Here is a 15,221-nt window from a genome sequence, read left to right as displayed (position 1 = left end):
TTATGTTTTTGTGTAAATAACAATTGGTAATTTCAAATGAGGCTTGCAGGGAAAATAATATTTGGGTAGGATACAGCAGCAACAGGTAGCTGGAAGAGATGGAAATTAAGCTAGACAGAGGCTAGTACTTTTCAGTCCTAGCTAGTAGAAAATGTGGTGAACTAGTCAGTTGTAATATGTTGTCTAGTCAAAGTCAAATATCGCACAGCATAGATTTTAAAACTGGCTAGTCAATCTGGTCTACTAGCCCAGTTGCCCAGTGCATAAAATCCTTAAATTCAATCCCTAAATCTGTAAGAGTTAAACATGAAAAGAAAGGGTGGTGTTGAGACGTTTGGTTAGGTCAATTTCCTTCCCTGTACTGAACACACTAGTATAGCTCCTTTGAGGGCACTTACTCTTAAAGGATGTCTCCTGAAGCATACAACTACTACCATAAGCTTTTGAAAAGGAACAAAATGCCAGTTCATCCTGGACAAGAATGACTTGATTTTTATTTAATAAAATACATTTTTCAGTGTCACAACTTTTGATTGTTAGAATCATCAGATGCTGTAGTGCATGACCATTTTATTTAGGCTATAACGGAAGCATCATGGTCTTGGGGTCAACATACAATAAGAGTTCAGGTGTACACATCAAAACAAAAAAAAAGTTTATTTGATAAATCTTGATACCATTACTGTACCCTGGTCCATAGTCAAATTCACTGGACATCAACACTGTTTTTGTTAAATCAACCAGAGTTTAATCTACATTGATATGCATTCAGTCTTCTGCTTCATCTACAAAGGAAACGTATTTAGAGTAAAGATATGCATTCAGTAATCTGCTCTCCAAAAACAAGTGGTTGCATTGTCAGATAGTAGATACAACAGTACCACTTTGTCTTCATACAAAACACCAAGCTGAACTGCATACAGCAGCTCATATCAGTTTTGATCTGCAACTATTTATTAATCATTCACCAAACTCAAACTCACACGGGAACACTTTTATTAGTCTTTTATTAGTCATTTTTAAAAAAACAGCCAGCCCTCCCCCAAAAAAGAAGCAAAATAGTAAAAGACAAGTTTCTTTTTGGGGTTTTTGTTCATTTTGGTGGTGTGCTTTCCCTCCTATAATTCAGCATGATCTGTGGGGATTTGATTGGTACTAGCTCCACCTTGGTTTGGTAGGACCCCTATATTGCTTATACCCATCAAATCCTTTCAGATCTCCACAAGTGGCTAGGGGTCGTTTGTGGTTTCTCCCCTCTACTTGGCAGGGGCGAACCCCACGCGGTCTGCGTCTCTATCAAACACGCTGTAGTAGCGTCCAATGAACACATCTCCCAGGATCCACAACGGTCCAGCCGGAGGAGGGATGTTCATGGCCATGAAGCCTGACAGACAGATTTTCTGACCCATCTGGGACTCCTGCAGCACGTAGGGGGAGAAGCTTTGAATGATTCTCAATTGCAGGTATGTCCACAGAATTAAATATTATAATACATTTCAAGATGTAGTAAAATGCATATATGCATGCGAGCTGTGATTAACCGTTTAAGTGATGATTGAAGTTGTCAGATTTCAGACTTTCTACTGGCAGGCAGGCCACATTGAACACTGGCCATGAGGTGCAATTTACCATTATGATATAGTCGTCTCCAGTCAAGTTGAACATCTTCCCTCCCAAGTTGAATGTGATGACGGGGAGAGAGGGAACCTTCTTGCAGTCAATCCAATACTGAGTGTAAGAAAAAAAATTAAGTGCACGTTAGTTCAAAATAACTGCATGTACTTCTCAAATCAAAACGTAACTTCTGTCACTACAATACATGCGTGCATGATTGAAATCTTTTGTTGGCCGTTCAGGAGAACTAAAACAGAGGTTGAAACTGATAGAATGTACTTATACGCTACAACAGGTAGACATTTAGTCTACAGACTCCTGTTCCTACCTCTCCCATCAGTAGAGGCAAGGCTCCGATGGCTTTTTGCAGCGCCCGGACCTCCTCCGCAGGCCCGGTGATGAGGGACGTTCCCGTGTCAACAATCGCCTGGCAACCGGCCTTGCACAACGTCAGCTGGTTTCCCACTTCCACACTGCAGAGCCCCAATTAGCTGTGATCACTCAAGACTAAATTATCCATAACATCTGTGTGCGATTTCTTCTGGTGTAATAGAAGCAATTATTGGTACAATGATTGTCTTTGATTATTTATTTACACAGAGATAGTTATTTTTCCATTGACTATAATGGGGGATCCTGCTTTCTGGAAACAGCAGCATGTAGTACCCCATCAGCCTTGAACTTCATGGCTTCAATGATGGGGCAGTTGTTCTCCTCTGGTATAGATATTATAAAAGAGCCTCTGTGTAGATGAGAACCAAGTTGCTTACCTGCTCATCTCAATCTGCCAATAGGCCTTGCGTGTGACATTGACATAGTGCAGGTCTCCAGTGTAGTACAGTGGGTCCGTGCCTCCCAGCATCAGCTCTCCTCCTACAGCAGCAAATGGATCTCTGAGGAGCAGGATATCAAGTTTAGTTCAATCTACTATCAGATATGTAATTGTATTGCCTTAACCCCATTGAAGCTAGTGACAACACAAGAATACAAGGTTGTACAAGTTATGAAAATGAATTTAATTAACCTGTGGTTTATGTTCATAGACTTTACCCACAAAAATAAATACATTTTAAAGCTGCGATATGTAACTTTTTGGGTGACCAACCAAATTCACATAGAAATGTGTGTTATAGATCTGTCACTCATTGAATGCAAGTCTAAGCAGTAGATGTTCTATGCTTCCCATTCTTAAGTTTTGTTTTTGCTCTTTTACTTTCAGTTTTGTACACCAGCTTCAAACAGCTCCAAATACAATATTTTTGGTAAAATGGAAAATATATTTTAGTGGTGTAGATGGCACAATGATTCTCTACACTATAAAGTGCGTGTTGTCAAACTGAAATTAGGTGAACTATTTCACTTATTTCCGAGGAAATATGACAGCAAGTGTGGTTAAAGAATTTCAGGATAACAGGAGCTAAAAATATCCCAATTCAAATAAAAAGAAACTCCTTTCAGTTGACCTCCAACGGTAAACAGGACTTTAAAAAAAAATGTTTAAAAACAAAATCACAAGTCAACAAACCACACATTGACCTACGGCCCTCAGTAGGAATGTATTAAAAAGGAGAAGAAAAAAAATCCCTAAAACCAACCTGCTAATATAGAAGGAAAATATGTTTTGAGGCAACAGCTTGGCAGCCATGGCGGTGTCAAACACAGGGGTTATCTTGTCGACAGATATGGTAGGGTAGCCCATGCCCAGCACCCCGTCAAAGCGTGCCACTGCAAACGTGATGCCAGGTTGCTTCACGGCCTCACCAAACTGTTGACCAGTGACTTGCATGCCAGCCAACTGAGAGAGGGAAGGAGTGAAGAACAGGAACTGTGATGTACAAAGCAGATTGTTCGTGAACACAAACAGTGAGGATTACAGACAATACACAGTAAGAAATGGTATGCAGACTATGCTCCACATACAATCACTTAAAATGGACAATGGTAAAATTACAGAAAAATGCTGTGGATTTGTCCACTTAAGTGAGAGGAATGCAAATAAACAATGGACAACATGTGCGCACACACAGAACAGTCCACTTACATACACAGTGTCCCCACTGATGAACCCAGACAAGCTGCCTCTGCCATACTGGATGGAGAATTTGGTGCCATTCTGAGCATACGTGCTCGACTTCTTGGAGTTATAACGATGGTGGAGCCCTAAGCAGAGGTGTACATAAAGTTGACAACTATCTCAGGTTGGATAAATGGCACTCATTTTCATACAAAACAAACACGTCCCTCATGCCGCCTTAAAACGATGAATATGACTTCCAGTACAGCATGCTAAAGCATGGATGAGCAACAAAAAGAGAAAAGTATTTGCAACTTTAGCACCCATCTCATGATTATATATGATAAAGGGAGATGCCTAGTCAGTAGTACAACTGAAATGTGTCTTCCGCATTTAACCCAACCCCTCTGAATCAGAGGTATGGGGAGCTGCCTTTAATCGATATCCATAGGAGACTCAGCAGATAGTAAAACCATATAATGTTATGAGTGAAGTGCATAGCCACAGGAAGTAGTTTGGGGCACGGGGTGCTACGCAGACAGGGGGATGCAAAAAAAATGCCCGCGCTGAAGACCGCCAATACAGGATTAGTGAAGACCCAGTGCACTAGTGAAACAAAATAATTGTAACTTGAGTCTGATAATTCTCTACATTTGATACATGTTTTCCAGTTTCTTGAAATACTTTGCAAATGCAACTTATTTCTGTGGAAACTGAAATGATCTATTCATTCCTTTTACATGTTAGTAGATGCTCTTATGCAGAGGAACTTACAGTAGTGAGTGCATACATTTACATATTGGTCCCCCCGTGGGAATCGAACCCACAACCCAAGCGTTGCAAGAGCCATGCTCCATCAACTCGGCCATGTCACAAACCACTTGATGTCTCAATGTACTCAAATACCGTATTGTGCATTTGTGATGGAAAGTCTACAGGTACAAACCTAGATGACCAGCCAATGTACAATACAGTAATGTTCATTTACGTTAAGTTTGTAAGGATGGTAATTAATACTGCACAAAATGTGGTTGTTTTCCATGTTATTTGATCAAGAACATTCATTTTTTTAAATTGATGGCTGTTTTGGGTCTTTGCCCATAACTTTGCACCTTTTGATGTAAATGTTTAAGGAGAGGGTTTTGTTTTTTCTGGATTCCATTAGAATGATCGCAGAGAAAGGGACAGGGCAACAACTCTTACAATTCCAACTATTGAACACCACACGATACTGTTCTTAATTATACAACTACCTTTTTTGCCAAAGCTGAGATGCTGAGAAAAAAAAATGTTTTGCCCTGCTACAGATGTCTAGATTGGTCCACTAATACAGGACTACTAATGGCCCAGTGCACTATTCGTGAGAAGAAAAATAACACATTTCCACAAAATATACAGTACCAGTCAAAACCCTGGACACACCTAATCATTCAAGGGTTCTTTATTTTTACTATTTTTAGTGAAGACATTAAAAACTAATGAAATAACACATATGGAATCATGTAACCAAAAAAATACATATTTTACATTCCTTAAAGTAGCCACCTCATGCCTTGATGACAGCTTTGCACTCTTGGAATTCTCTCAACCAGCTTCACCTGGAATGCTTTTCCAACAGTCTTGAAGTTGTTCCCACATATGCTGGTTGCTTTTCCTTCACTCTGCGGTCCAACTCATCCCAATCTCAATTGGGTTGAGCTCGGGTGATTGTGGAGGCCAGGTCATCTGATGAACTCCATCACTCTCCTTCTTGGTCAAATAGCCCTTAGACAACCTGGAAGTGTCGGGTCATTGTCCTGTTGAAAAACAAACGAGTCCCACTAAGGGCAAACCAGATGGAATGGCGTATCGCTGCAGAATGCTGTGGTTAAGTGTGCCTTGAATTATAAATCAATCAATCACCGACAGTGTCACCAGCAAAGCACCCCCACGCTTCACGGTGGGAACCACACATGCAGAGATCATCCGTTCACCTACTCTGCATCTCAAAAAGACATGGCAGTTAGAACCAAAAATCTCAAATTTGTACTCAGACCAAAGGACATATTTCCACCGGACTAATGTCCATTGCTCGTGTTTCTTGGCCCAAGCAAGCCTCTTATTATTGGGGTCCTTAAGTAGTGGTTTCTTTGCAGCAATTCTACCATGAACGTCTGATTCACTCATTCTCCTCTGAACAGTTGATGTTGAGATGTGTCTGTTAGTTGAACGTCTTAAGCATTTATTTGGGCTGCAATCTGAGCTGCAGTTAACTCTAATGAATTCGTCCTCTGCAGCAGAGTCAACTCTGGGTCTTCCTTTCCTGTGCCAGTCCTCATGAGAGCCATTTTCATCATAGCACTCAAAGGTTTTTGCGACTACACTTTTTTTTAACGGATTGACTGACCTTCATGTCTTAAAGTAATGATGGACTGTCATTTCTCTTTGCGTATTTGAGCTGTTCTTGCCATCATACGGACTTGGTCTTTTACCAAATAGGGCTATATTCTGTATACCACCCCTACCTTGTCACAACAACTGATTGACTCAAACGCATGAAGGAAAGAAATTCCACAAATGTACTTTTTTTGTAACAGTATTTTTATTGGAGTTTCACAATTTTCACCCATATTAAGAGATAGAACAACAAGGACAAGGCAAAAAAAAAAAACGCACTCACTTACACATATCCGTATGTATGCATGCACCCACACACACACACCCCCCCCCCACACACACACACACCATTTTCCTCTCCCCGCTCAGCGCTTCTCACCCCATCCCCCCCATTGCGTCTCTCAATACATACATTTAATCAAACATGAACAGGAAAAAAAAAATAATAATAATAATAATAATAAATAAATAAATTACAAAAAAAACTTTCAATTTTTTTTTTTTAAATATGAAAATAAAAAGCTCAGTTTAAACCAAGAAGTTGAGTTCCCCACATGGAACGTACAGTGTAATTCTGAAATGCATAGATCACCATTCTAAGAGAATCCTTGCAGCATAATAGCTGATACTTCAGGTTCTAGGTAATTTAGGTAAGGTTCCCATACTTTGTAGAACTGATCTGTCTTAGAATGCAATGTACATGTCAGATATTCCAGCGGTACCCATTCAAATAGTATCTTATGCCAATCTTTAATAGAGGGAACCTTATCACTAATCCACTGTAAAAGTATGTTTTTCCTTGCTGCGAAGGTGAGGATGTTGTAAAGCCTCCTCTTACCCACAGAAGTTACATGCCTACTAGGTAGACCTAACAGTAGAGAGACTGGGTCCAATTCTAGATCGACCCCTAGGATCTTTTCAATTTCTTGCAGAACACCAGACCAATATCTTTGTATTTTGGTACATGACCATAAACAATGTGTTAGGGTGCCTGTATCAGTTTTACATTTAAGACACTGAGGAGAGGAGGAAGAGGGGCTAAAAGCATGTCTGCGATTTGGGGATATATGCAATCTGTGTATTATTCTTAATTGAATTGCTCTAGTACGATTACATATAGATATTGTTTTTGCATATTTCCAAATGTCCTCCCACATCTCTTCATCAATAGTAACAGACAGTTCTTTCTCCCACACTTGTTTCACCCTCTGTGTATCGACAGCGGAAAAGGACCTTAAAGCATCATAAAGCAGACTTAGACATTTTCCTTTGTGGGAAAAAAAGCATTCTTTCAATGACAGACATATCAGGGTTGCCAATTAAGGTGGTGCTCTTCAGAATATAATGCCTTACTTGTAGGAAACGGAAAAAGTCCTGCTTTGGGAGTTGATATTTCTCGACCATCTGCTGAAATGACAATAAAATCTTATCTGCAAATAAGTCATTTAGTCTGCGTATGCCCTTATTAAGCCAAACGTTAAAGCCAGCATCCAGCAATCCTGGGGCAAAATCTGGGTTGTTAAGAATTGGGGTAAGAGCAGAGGTTAGTTTGGACCTTCCCAGGAAACGTTGAACTGACTTCCATACTTTGAGTGAGTTAAGTGTAATGGGGTTGTTACAATGATCTTTTACAGACTTGAAACTTGTGAAAAACAGAAGATCCTGTAAAGGGTATTTTGAAAGAGAAGTCTCAATGTCTAACCAAATAGAGGAGTCATCGTTTGTGATCCAGTCTGAAATATAACATAGGTGGGCACACCACTGATAGAACCTGATATTGGGCAGATCCAAGCCACCCATAGAATTTGGCAGCTGCAATATTGCCATCTTAAGTCTTGGCTTGCGTTTACTCCATATAAAGGAACTTAGCCATCCATTTACATCCTTTATTACCTTATTGGAGAGTAATACTGGGATCATTTGGATTGGGTAGAGTAGCCTAGGTAAAATGTTCATTTTCAAGAGGGATATTCTACCCAACCATGAAATTGGAAGAGAGTTCCAGCGCTCCAGATCCTGTCTTATTGTGTCGAACAAGGGAACAAAATTGGCTTTGTACATTTGTTGGAATTTAGGAGTTACAGATATACCCAGAAATGTAAAACCTGAGGGAGACCATTTAAAAGGGAAGGGGGGAGAAATATTAGGTACAGAGTGAAGGTTACCAAGTGGCATAGCCTCCGATTTAGTTAGGTTAATCTTGTAGCCTGAGAATTCGCTGAATAACTCAATAATATTAATAAGAGATGTGATTGAAGTCTCGGGATTAGAAATGAATATCAGGACATCATCAGCATACAAGCTTATTTTATGGTGAACATCGCCAATGAGCAGCCCCTGTATAGCAGGCGTTGCCCTGATGGCCTCGGCCAGTGGTTCCATAACAAGTGCGAATAGGAGGGGGGACAAAGGACAGCCCTGTCTGGTACCTCTGTGTATAGGGAAGCTATTTGACCGTAGTCCATTAGTAAGGACAGCAGCCTGAGGGTCATCATATAAAACTTTCACCCATTTTATAAAGTTGTCCCCCAGTCCGAATTTATTTAGAGCAAAGAATAGGTAAGACCACTCCACACGATCAAATGCTTTCTCAGCATCTAGGGAGAGCACAAGACCATCCATAGCACTTCGTTGGTAGACTTCAATTACATTAAGAAGCCGTCTGACATTGTTACATGACCTACGTCCCTTAATGAAGCCAGTTTGGTCTCCTTTCACAATTAGCGGCAGTGAGTCCTCTAATCTTGTGGCTAGAATTTTAGAAAGCAATTTTCTATCCACATTCAGAAGGGAAATTGGTCTGTACGAGGAACAAGACTCCGGGCATTTTCCCTTTTTGAGAATAAGTGATATGTTGGCTTCTCGCAGCGTTTGGGGGGAGCTGGTCATTTGAAAATGAGTGGTTAAACATATCACGCAATGGCTCAAGGATCAGGCCATGGAATTCTTTATAGAACTCACTACAAAACCCGTCCGGTCCTGGGGCCTTACCATTTTGCAGATTCTTAATTGCGGACATTATCTCTTCCTCAGTAATAGGAGCATTAAGGAGAGACCTCTGTTCTTCGGAGATAGTAGGGAGCTCAATCTTAGAAAAGAAGTTCTCCATTAACTTGGGTGCGTCATTTGGCAGTTCTGAGGCATAAAGATTTGCATAGAATTTCTTAAATGAGTCATTTATCAATTTATTTTCATATAAATGATTGCCATCAGAATCAGTAATAGCTGCAATTGACTGTGAGTCAGCTCTCTTTTTAGCTAGGTACGCCAAGTACTTTCCTGGCTTATCGCCATGTTCATATAGCTTTTGCTTGACAAATCTCATTTTCTTTTCAGCGTCCTGTGTTAGGAGGGAGTCCAACGTTGATCTAATGACTGATATTTCCTTTAATAGGGCAGGAGTAGGAGTTTCAATGTAGTCCTTCTCTTTAGTTCCTAATTCACCCTCTAGTGTTTTTTGCTTTTCACGCTTTTTCCGCCTCTTAGTGGCTGCGTATGACATAATCAGACCCCTGGCGTACGCTTTACAGGTTTCCCAAAGGAGTGAGGGGTTATCTGTTGATTGAGAGTTAGAGAAAAATGCCTTAAACTCTGTAATAAAATATGATGTGAATGTATGGTCTTTAAGAATGGTTGTATTCAACCTCCAGTGTCTTGACTGATTGAATGCCCCGTTGAGTTTTATGTCCAGGATCACCTCCGCATGATCAGATATGACTATGCTTCCTATCCTAGCGGATAAAACCGACTGCAGTGACGTCCTGGGCATAAAAAAGTAATCTATTCTAGTCTGACATCCATGAGGTGCAGAGAAAAAAGTGAACTCTCTGTTGGAGGGATGAAAAGCTCTCCAAACATCAGCATACCCCAGATCGTCACAAATAGCTGTAAGTGACTTAGCTTGAGGAGAGAGTGAGGCTATACCACTGGGAAGCTTATCAATAAGGGGGTTCAGCAAACAGTTAAAATCTCCTCCAACCACTGCAGTGTCTGAGTTTAATTCTGAAAAGTCTAGAAATACCTTAGTGAGGAAGTCAGGGGGGTGGGCAGGGGGGAAGTAAATATTCATTATGGAAATGCTCTGCCCTTGTAAAGTACCATTAATTATAACAAAGCGACCCAATTTATCTTTCACACACTTCAAGACCTTAAGTGGTAGGTTCTTTTTCACAAGAATTGCTACACCTCTACTTCTGGATGTAAATGATGAGAAAAACACTTGACCATACCCCCCTTGTTGTAATTTCAGATGCTCCTTATCATTCAAATGAGTTTCTTGTAATAGGGCAATATCAATATTTTCTTTTTTCAAAAAGGACAGTATCTTCTTCCTTTTAATGGGGTTATGGCTCCCTCTAATGTTCGATGTACATATACGTAATATGTTACCTGCCATTGCGCTTTGACCATTCAATATCCAGACTGAATCCTACTGTAAAAATGGGGTGGTACCTTTTTCCATGTGTTGAACTCTCCTCTATCTCGCTGAGCATAAACAAACGATATGAACCCTGAACTCGAACTATACTAAACCCAAAAATTAAACATGAAAAGATCCAAAAGGGGGTTTTCCCACTAGCTAACATGCAGGGGATTTCAACTTTCAAATGTAGACTCTTAAGTCCGCATTGCCACACAATAGCCTCATCCTTTATATATGTGGAAATTAAAATCAATAGAAGATTGAGGCTATTCCACCTAAAACCAAGCCTGGGCACCAATATAGGTTCACACATATCTCAGTCTGAGCTAAGGCGGCAGTTACTTTAGCAAGAAAAATAATAACGATACGAATGTCACTGAACAGGAGCACATGAGAACTTACACCCCTGTTTCATGATCAGATTAAAAATAAAATAAGACGTTATCCAATGCTGCGGAGGTGCAGCTTAAGGTTATTTACCCGAGAGTCAATAAACGCAGCAGCCTCTTCAGATGTGTAGAGTTTTTTAGGCGATCCGTTGACCATAATCTTCAATGTGGCCGGGTACAGCAGTGCGTAGTCGATCTTCATTCTCTTGAGTCGGGCCTTCACCTCATCAAACGCTTTGCGCCTTCGTACAACTGCTGTGGAATAATCATTGAAGAATGAGACCTTTGGACCTTTACGTTGACTACCATCAGAACCGATGTTTCTAGCCGCATCCATGACGCGCTGCTTGTCGGTAAAGTTGTGGAACTTTATAACCACTGGTCGTGGGCGCTGATTGGGACCAGGTATCGGTGCTTGAGAGCGATGTGCTCTGTCTAGCTTCACCCGACCAGCCTTAGTGTCCATTTGTAGGTAGCCAGGGATCCATTCCTCAAGATTTTACTGAACGTGTCCCTTCAGAATTTTCCGGGAGTCCCACAACACGTATATTGCATCTGCGTCCTCGATTATCCAAGTCGTCAATGTGCTCCGCCATTTCGCGCACCTGTTTCTCAAGTGCTTTTATCTTAGTGTCCATGGATGTAGTTGAAGTTTCCACAGTAGCAATTCTTCCTTCCGCCTCATCAACACGTTTGACAACCCTCTGCAGTTCAGCTGAATGGCCTGCTATTGCTTCCAGGACCGTTCCTATCTTAACATCGATCACTTTAGTAATGTTATCCGTCATCCTTTGAATCACCAGGTCCATTGTGCCTGGATCCGCAATGTTGTTAGATTCGCTAACGTTAGCTAGCTCCTCCTGCACATCTACATGGATGGCGGTTTTGGTCGACTTCTTAGTAGCTCTGTTGGGCATGTTGTCGGAGATTTTTGAGAAATAGTCGCCAAGACTCATTGTAGGGTAACTTATTTAGCCAATTCTACCACTTTTTCAAGCTAGGAGATTAATGGAAGAATATAAATTTACGAATACCGCGTGAGCTCGCTGAAACACCGTGTTCTCTCTACGGCGCCATTTTGTTCCCCCACAAATGTACTTTTAACAAGGCACACCTGTTAATTGAAATGCATTTTAGGTGACTACCTCATTAAGCTGGTTGAGAGAATACCAAGAGTGTGCAAATATGTCATCAAATAAGATATTTAATATATTTGTTTAACACTTCTTTGGTTACTACATGATTCCATGTGTTATTTCATAGTTGATGTCTTCTACAATGTAGAAAATAATAAAATTCTGGAATGAGTAGGTGTCCAAACTAATGACTTGTACTGTATATACACTGAACACAAATATAAATGCAACATGTAAAGTGTTGGTCCCATGTTTTATGAGCTGAAATAAAAGATCCCAGACGCTCAAAAAGTTTGATTTTGGGCACAAATTTGTTTACATCCCTGTTAGTGAGCATTTCTCCTTCGCCAAGATAATCCATCCACCTGACAAGTGTGTCATATAAAGAAGCTTTATGTGCTGGGTACAATAAATGCCACTAAAATCCACAGTTGTGTCAAGTTGAGGGAGCGTGCAGGAATGAATGTTAATTTCTCTACCATAAGCCGCCTCCAACGTCCTTTTAGAGAATTTGGCAGTACGTCAAATTGGCTTAAACGCATATCATGTGTAACCACGCTAGCCCAGGACCTCCACATCCAGCTTCTTCACCTGTGGGACCATTTGAGACCAGCCACCCGGACAACTGATGAAACTGAATTTTCTCAAAGAATTTGTGCACAAATTGTCAGAAACAGTCGCTGGGAAGATCTGTATGCTCGCCGTCCTCACAAGGGTCTTGACCTGACTGCAGTTCGGCGTCGTAACCGACTTCAGTGGGCAAATGTTTACCTTCAATGGCCACTGGCATGCTGGAGAAGTGTGCTCTTCACAGACGAATCCCAGTTTCAACTGTACCGGGCAGATGGCAGTGTGTTCGGCATTGTGTGGGTGAGTGGTTTGCGGGTGTCAACGATGTGAACAGAGTGCCCCATGGTGGCGGTGGGGTTATGGTCTGGGCAGGCATAAGCTACGGACAACGAACACAATTGCATTTTATCGAAGGCTGTTTGAATGCACAGTATACTGTGACGAGATCCTGAAGCCCATTGTCGTGCCATTCATCCACCGACATCACTTCATGTTTCAGCATGATAATGCACGACCCCATGTCACAAGGATCTGTTCACAATTCCTGGAAGTTGAAAATATCCCAGTTCTTCCTTGGCCTGCATACTCAGTCAGACATGTCACCCATTGAGCATGTTTGGGATGTTCTGGATCGACATGCATGACAGTGTGTTCCAGTTCCCGCCAACATCTTCGCACACCCATTGAAGAGGAGTGGGACAACGTGCCAAAATCAATAGCCTGATCAACTCGATGCGAAGGAGATGTTTGCACGAGGCAAATTGTGGTCACATCAGATACTGACTGGTTTTCTGATCCACGCCCCTACCTTCAAGGTATCTGTGACCAGATCTATAATCCCAGTGATGTGAAATCCATAGATTAGGGCCAAATTATTTTATTTCAATTGACTTAATTCCTTATATGAATTGTAACGATAATCGTAGAAATTGTTGCATCTTTTTTTTTTTTGCACCCTCTGCACCCTTACTTCCCGTGGCTATGGTGAAGTGCGCAAAGGCAATAATAGACTGACTCACAGCATGCAACATCCAGGAAGGAGCAGTGAATGGAGGGCACCCACAGGTTGGAGGAGCCGGTGTCAAACAGCACAGTAAAGTCCTGGGGTGGTGTGCCTATGCTGATCACCCCATAGTACTGAGCCTGTAGAGAGATTTGACAAACACCACATTCATACGATAAATAGGCTTAAGTCTATACTACAGTTCTCTTTTCCCAACTCCTGGGGAGAGATACTGAATGTGCAAGCTTTATTAAACCAAATAAATAAATTACACACACATCTCATGATCTTCAATCTGGGCTATGATTAGCAGATTGGGCATGTTATGACGGGTTGGAACAAAAGCATGCACATCCAACTCACTCGTGGAGAACCCTGGCTTTACTTATTGTTGTTTCAGTCAACCTAGAACAAGCTAGAGTTAAACCAGGCCTAGTGACAATAACCACTTACATCCATGAAATTAGTGAGTCTCTCAACTGGCACTTTCGGGCTCTGAGTGGTTGCTGGTACAGATGTTGGTGTGTCAGCTCCTGCACCACCAACGGTCTTGGCCATGTCCTGGAGTTGTTCAAAACTCATCCCATTGTCGTTCATTAGGCGGCGCATACTGCGCGTCTTGTGGAGGGGAATTCTAAGGGCCCATTGATATGATAACGAAGAGAGGTACATTAGTTTATCTGTCGTAATTTGTTTAACAAATAATCCAGGACTCGTGCGCTCTAACGTACTTCCTGTTTTATACTGATGTTCCCATACATTTACGAGCAGCTTGGTTCTAATTTACAACTTAATTACTTCGTTATTATGTACAATCTATGTTAACTTCAATTCAAACTTTAGGAGACATGTCATGAACATGCCAGCGTTATGGAAACGTTCTGTGGGTGTACCAAAATTCGAACCACATGTGCCTAAACAAACATGCATGTAAAATTGGCAATAATGGCCTAACGTCAGGAAATTAAACTACCCCAGAGATAGCCTATTCTATACTCATCACTAGATAGCGAAATAATAATTACTTGCGTTATTCAAAAGTTAATCAAACAACTGACGAAAATATGTTACCTTATAATAGCAGAGCTGTGCGCTATCAACAGCGCGACGGTTATAGACAATATTTTAAGACACCTCATATTCTGTCTTTGATAACTCATCATCCAGTTGGTTTTTCTTTCACTTTAGACAATCTTGGTTGACCAAACTGTCCGTCCACAGAAGACCGAGCACTATCAAATCTACGCAGTAAACCCAGTTATATCAGTATGCCTTTCGGTGGTTTCCGTACACACTCGCTTTTCTTCACTAGGTCCAGTCCTGATTGGAGAGAGCACATACATTAGATGGTCTTATTGGCTTGAATAATGTCCATCGTTTTAAATTGGTCACTGCAAGCTGGTATCCTTTGGACGTCTAAAGTGCATCTTTTTTTTCTTTCTTTAACACTACACAGTTGATTGAAATTATAAAAGATTAGTGATTATTTAAATCAGGTGTGTAGTTCTAGGGCAAAAAACAAACAAAACCTGCACCACTTGGGGTACCGATTGTGGGGAATCGCGGATAGCACTGGTCATTTTAAATCAGACACCCTACTGCGCACTTGACAAGTCGCTGTCGCAGGATCACGAGAGATGGAGAATGGTCTGATTGTGGCCCGCAATTCGGGGCGTTACTGCATCTGCAGGAATCC

General features: G+C 41.2%; 1 protein-coding gene across 1 annotated transcript; it reads right to left on the bottom strand.

The window, feature by feature from the left end:
- Positions 1 to 477: 477 nt before the first annotated feature.
- Positions 478 to 15,166, bottom strand: LOC106600890 (cathepsin D). The gene is made up of 9 exons (XM_014192648.2): positions 14,597 to 15,166; positions 13,979 to 14,159; positions 13,542 to 13,665; positions 3,656 to 3,774; positions 3,210 to 3,409; positions 2,385 to 2,507; positions 1,943 to 2,087; positions 1,630 to 1,728; positions 478 to 1,418 (listed from the first exon to the last, which is right to left on the bottom strand). The coding sequence occupies exons 1-9, from the start codon at positions 14,686 to 14,688 to the stop codon at positions 1,257 to 1,259; spliced, it is 1,245 nt and encodes a 414-aa protein (XP_014048123.2). The 5' UTR covers positions 14,689 to 15,166; the 3' UTR covers positions 478 to 1,256.
- Positions 15,167 to 15,221: the final 55 nt, after the last annotated feature.

Source organism: Salmo salar, chromosome ssa03 (assembly GCF_905237065.1).
Source record: "Salmo salar chromosome ssa03, Ssal_v3.1, whole genome shotgun sequence".
NCBI classification, from domain to species: Eukaryota; Metazoa; Chordata; class Actinopteri; order Salmoniformes; family Salmonidae; genus Salmo; species Salmo salar.
The sequence above is the reverse complement of the archived record's forward strand: the minus strand, read 5'-3'. Positions and strand labels throughout refer to the sequence as shown.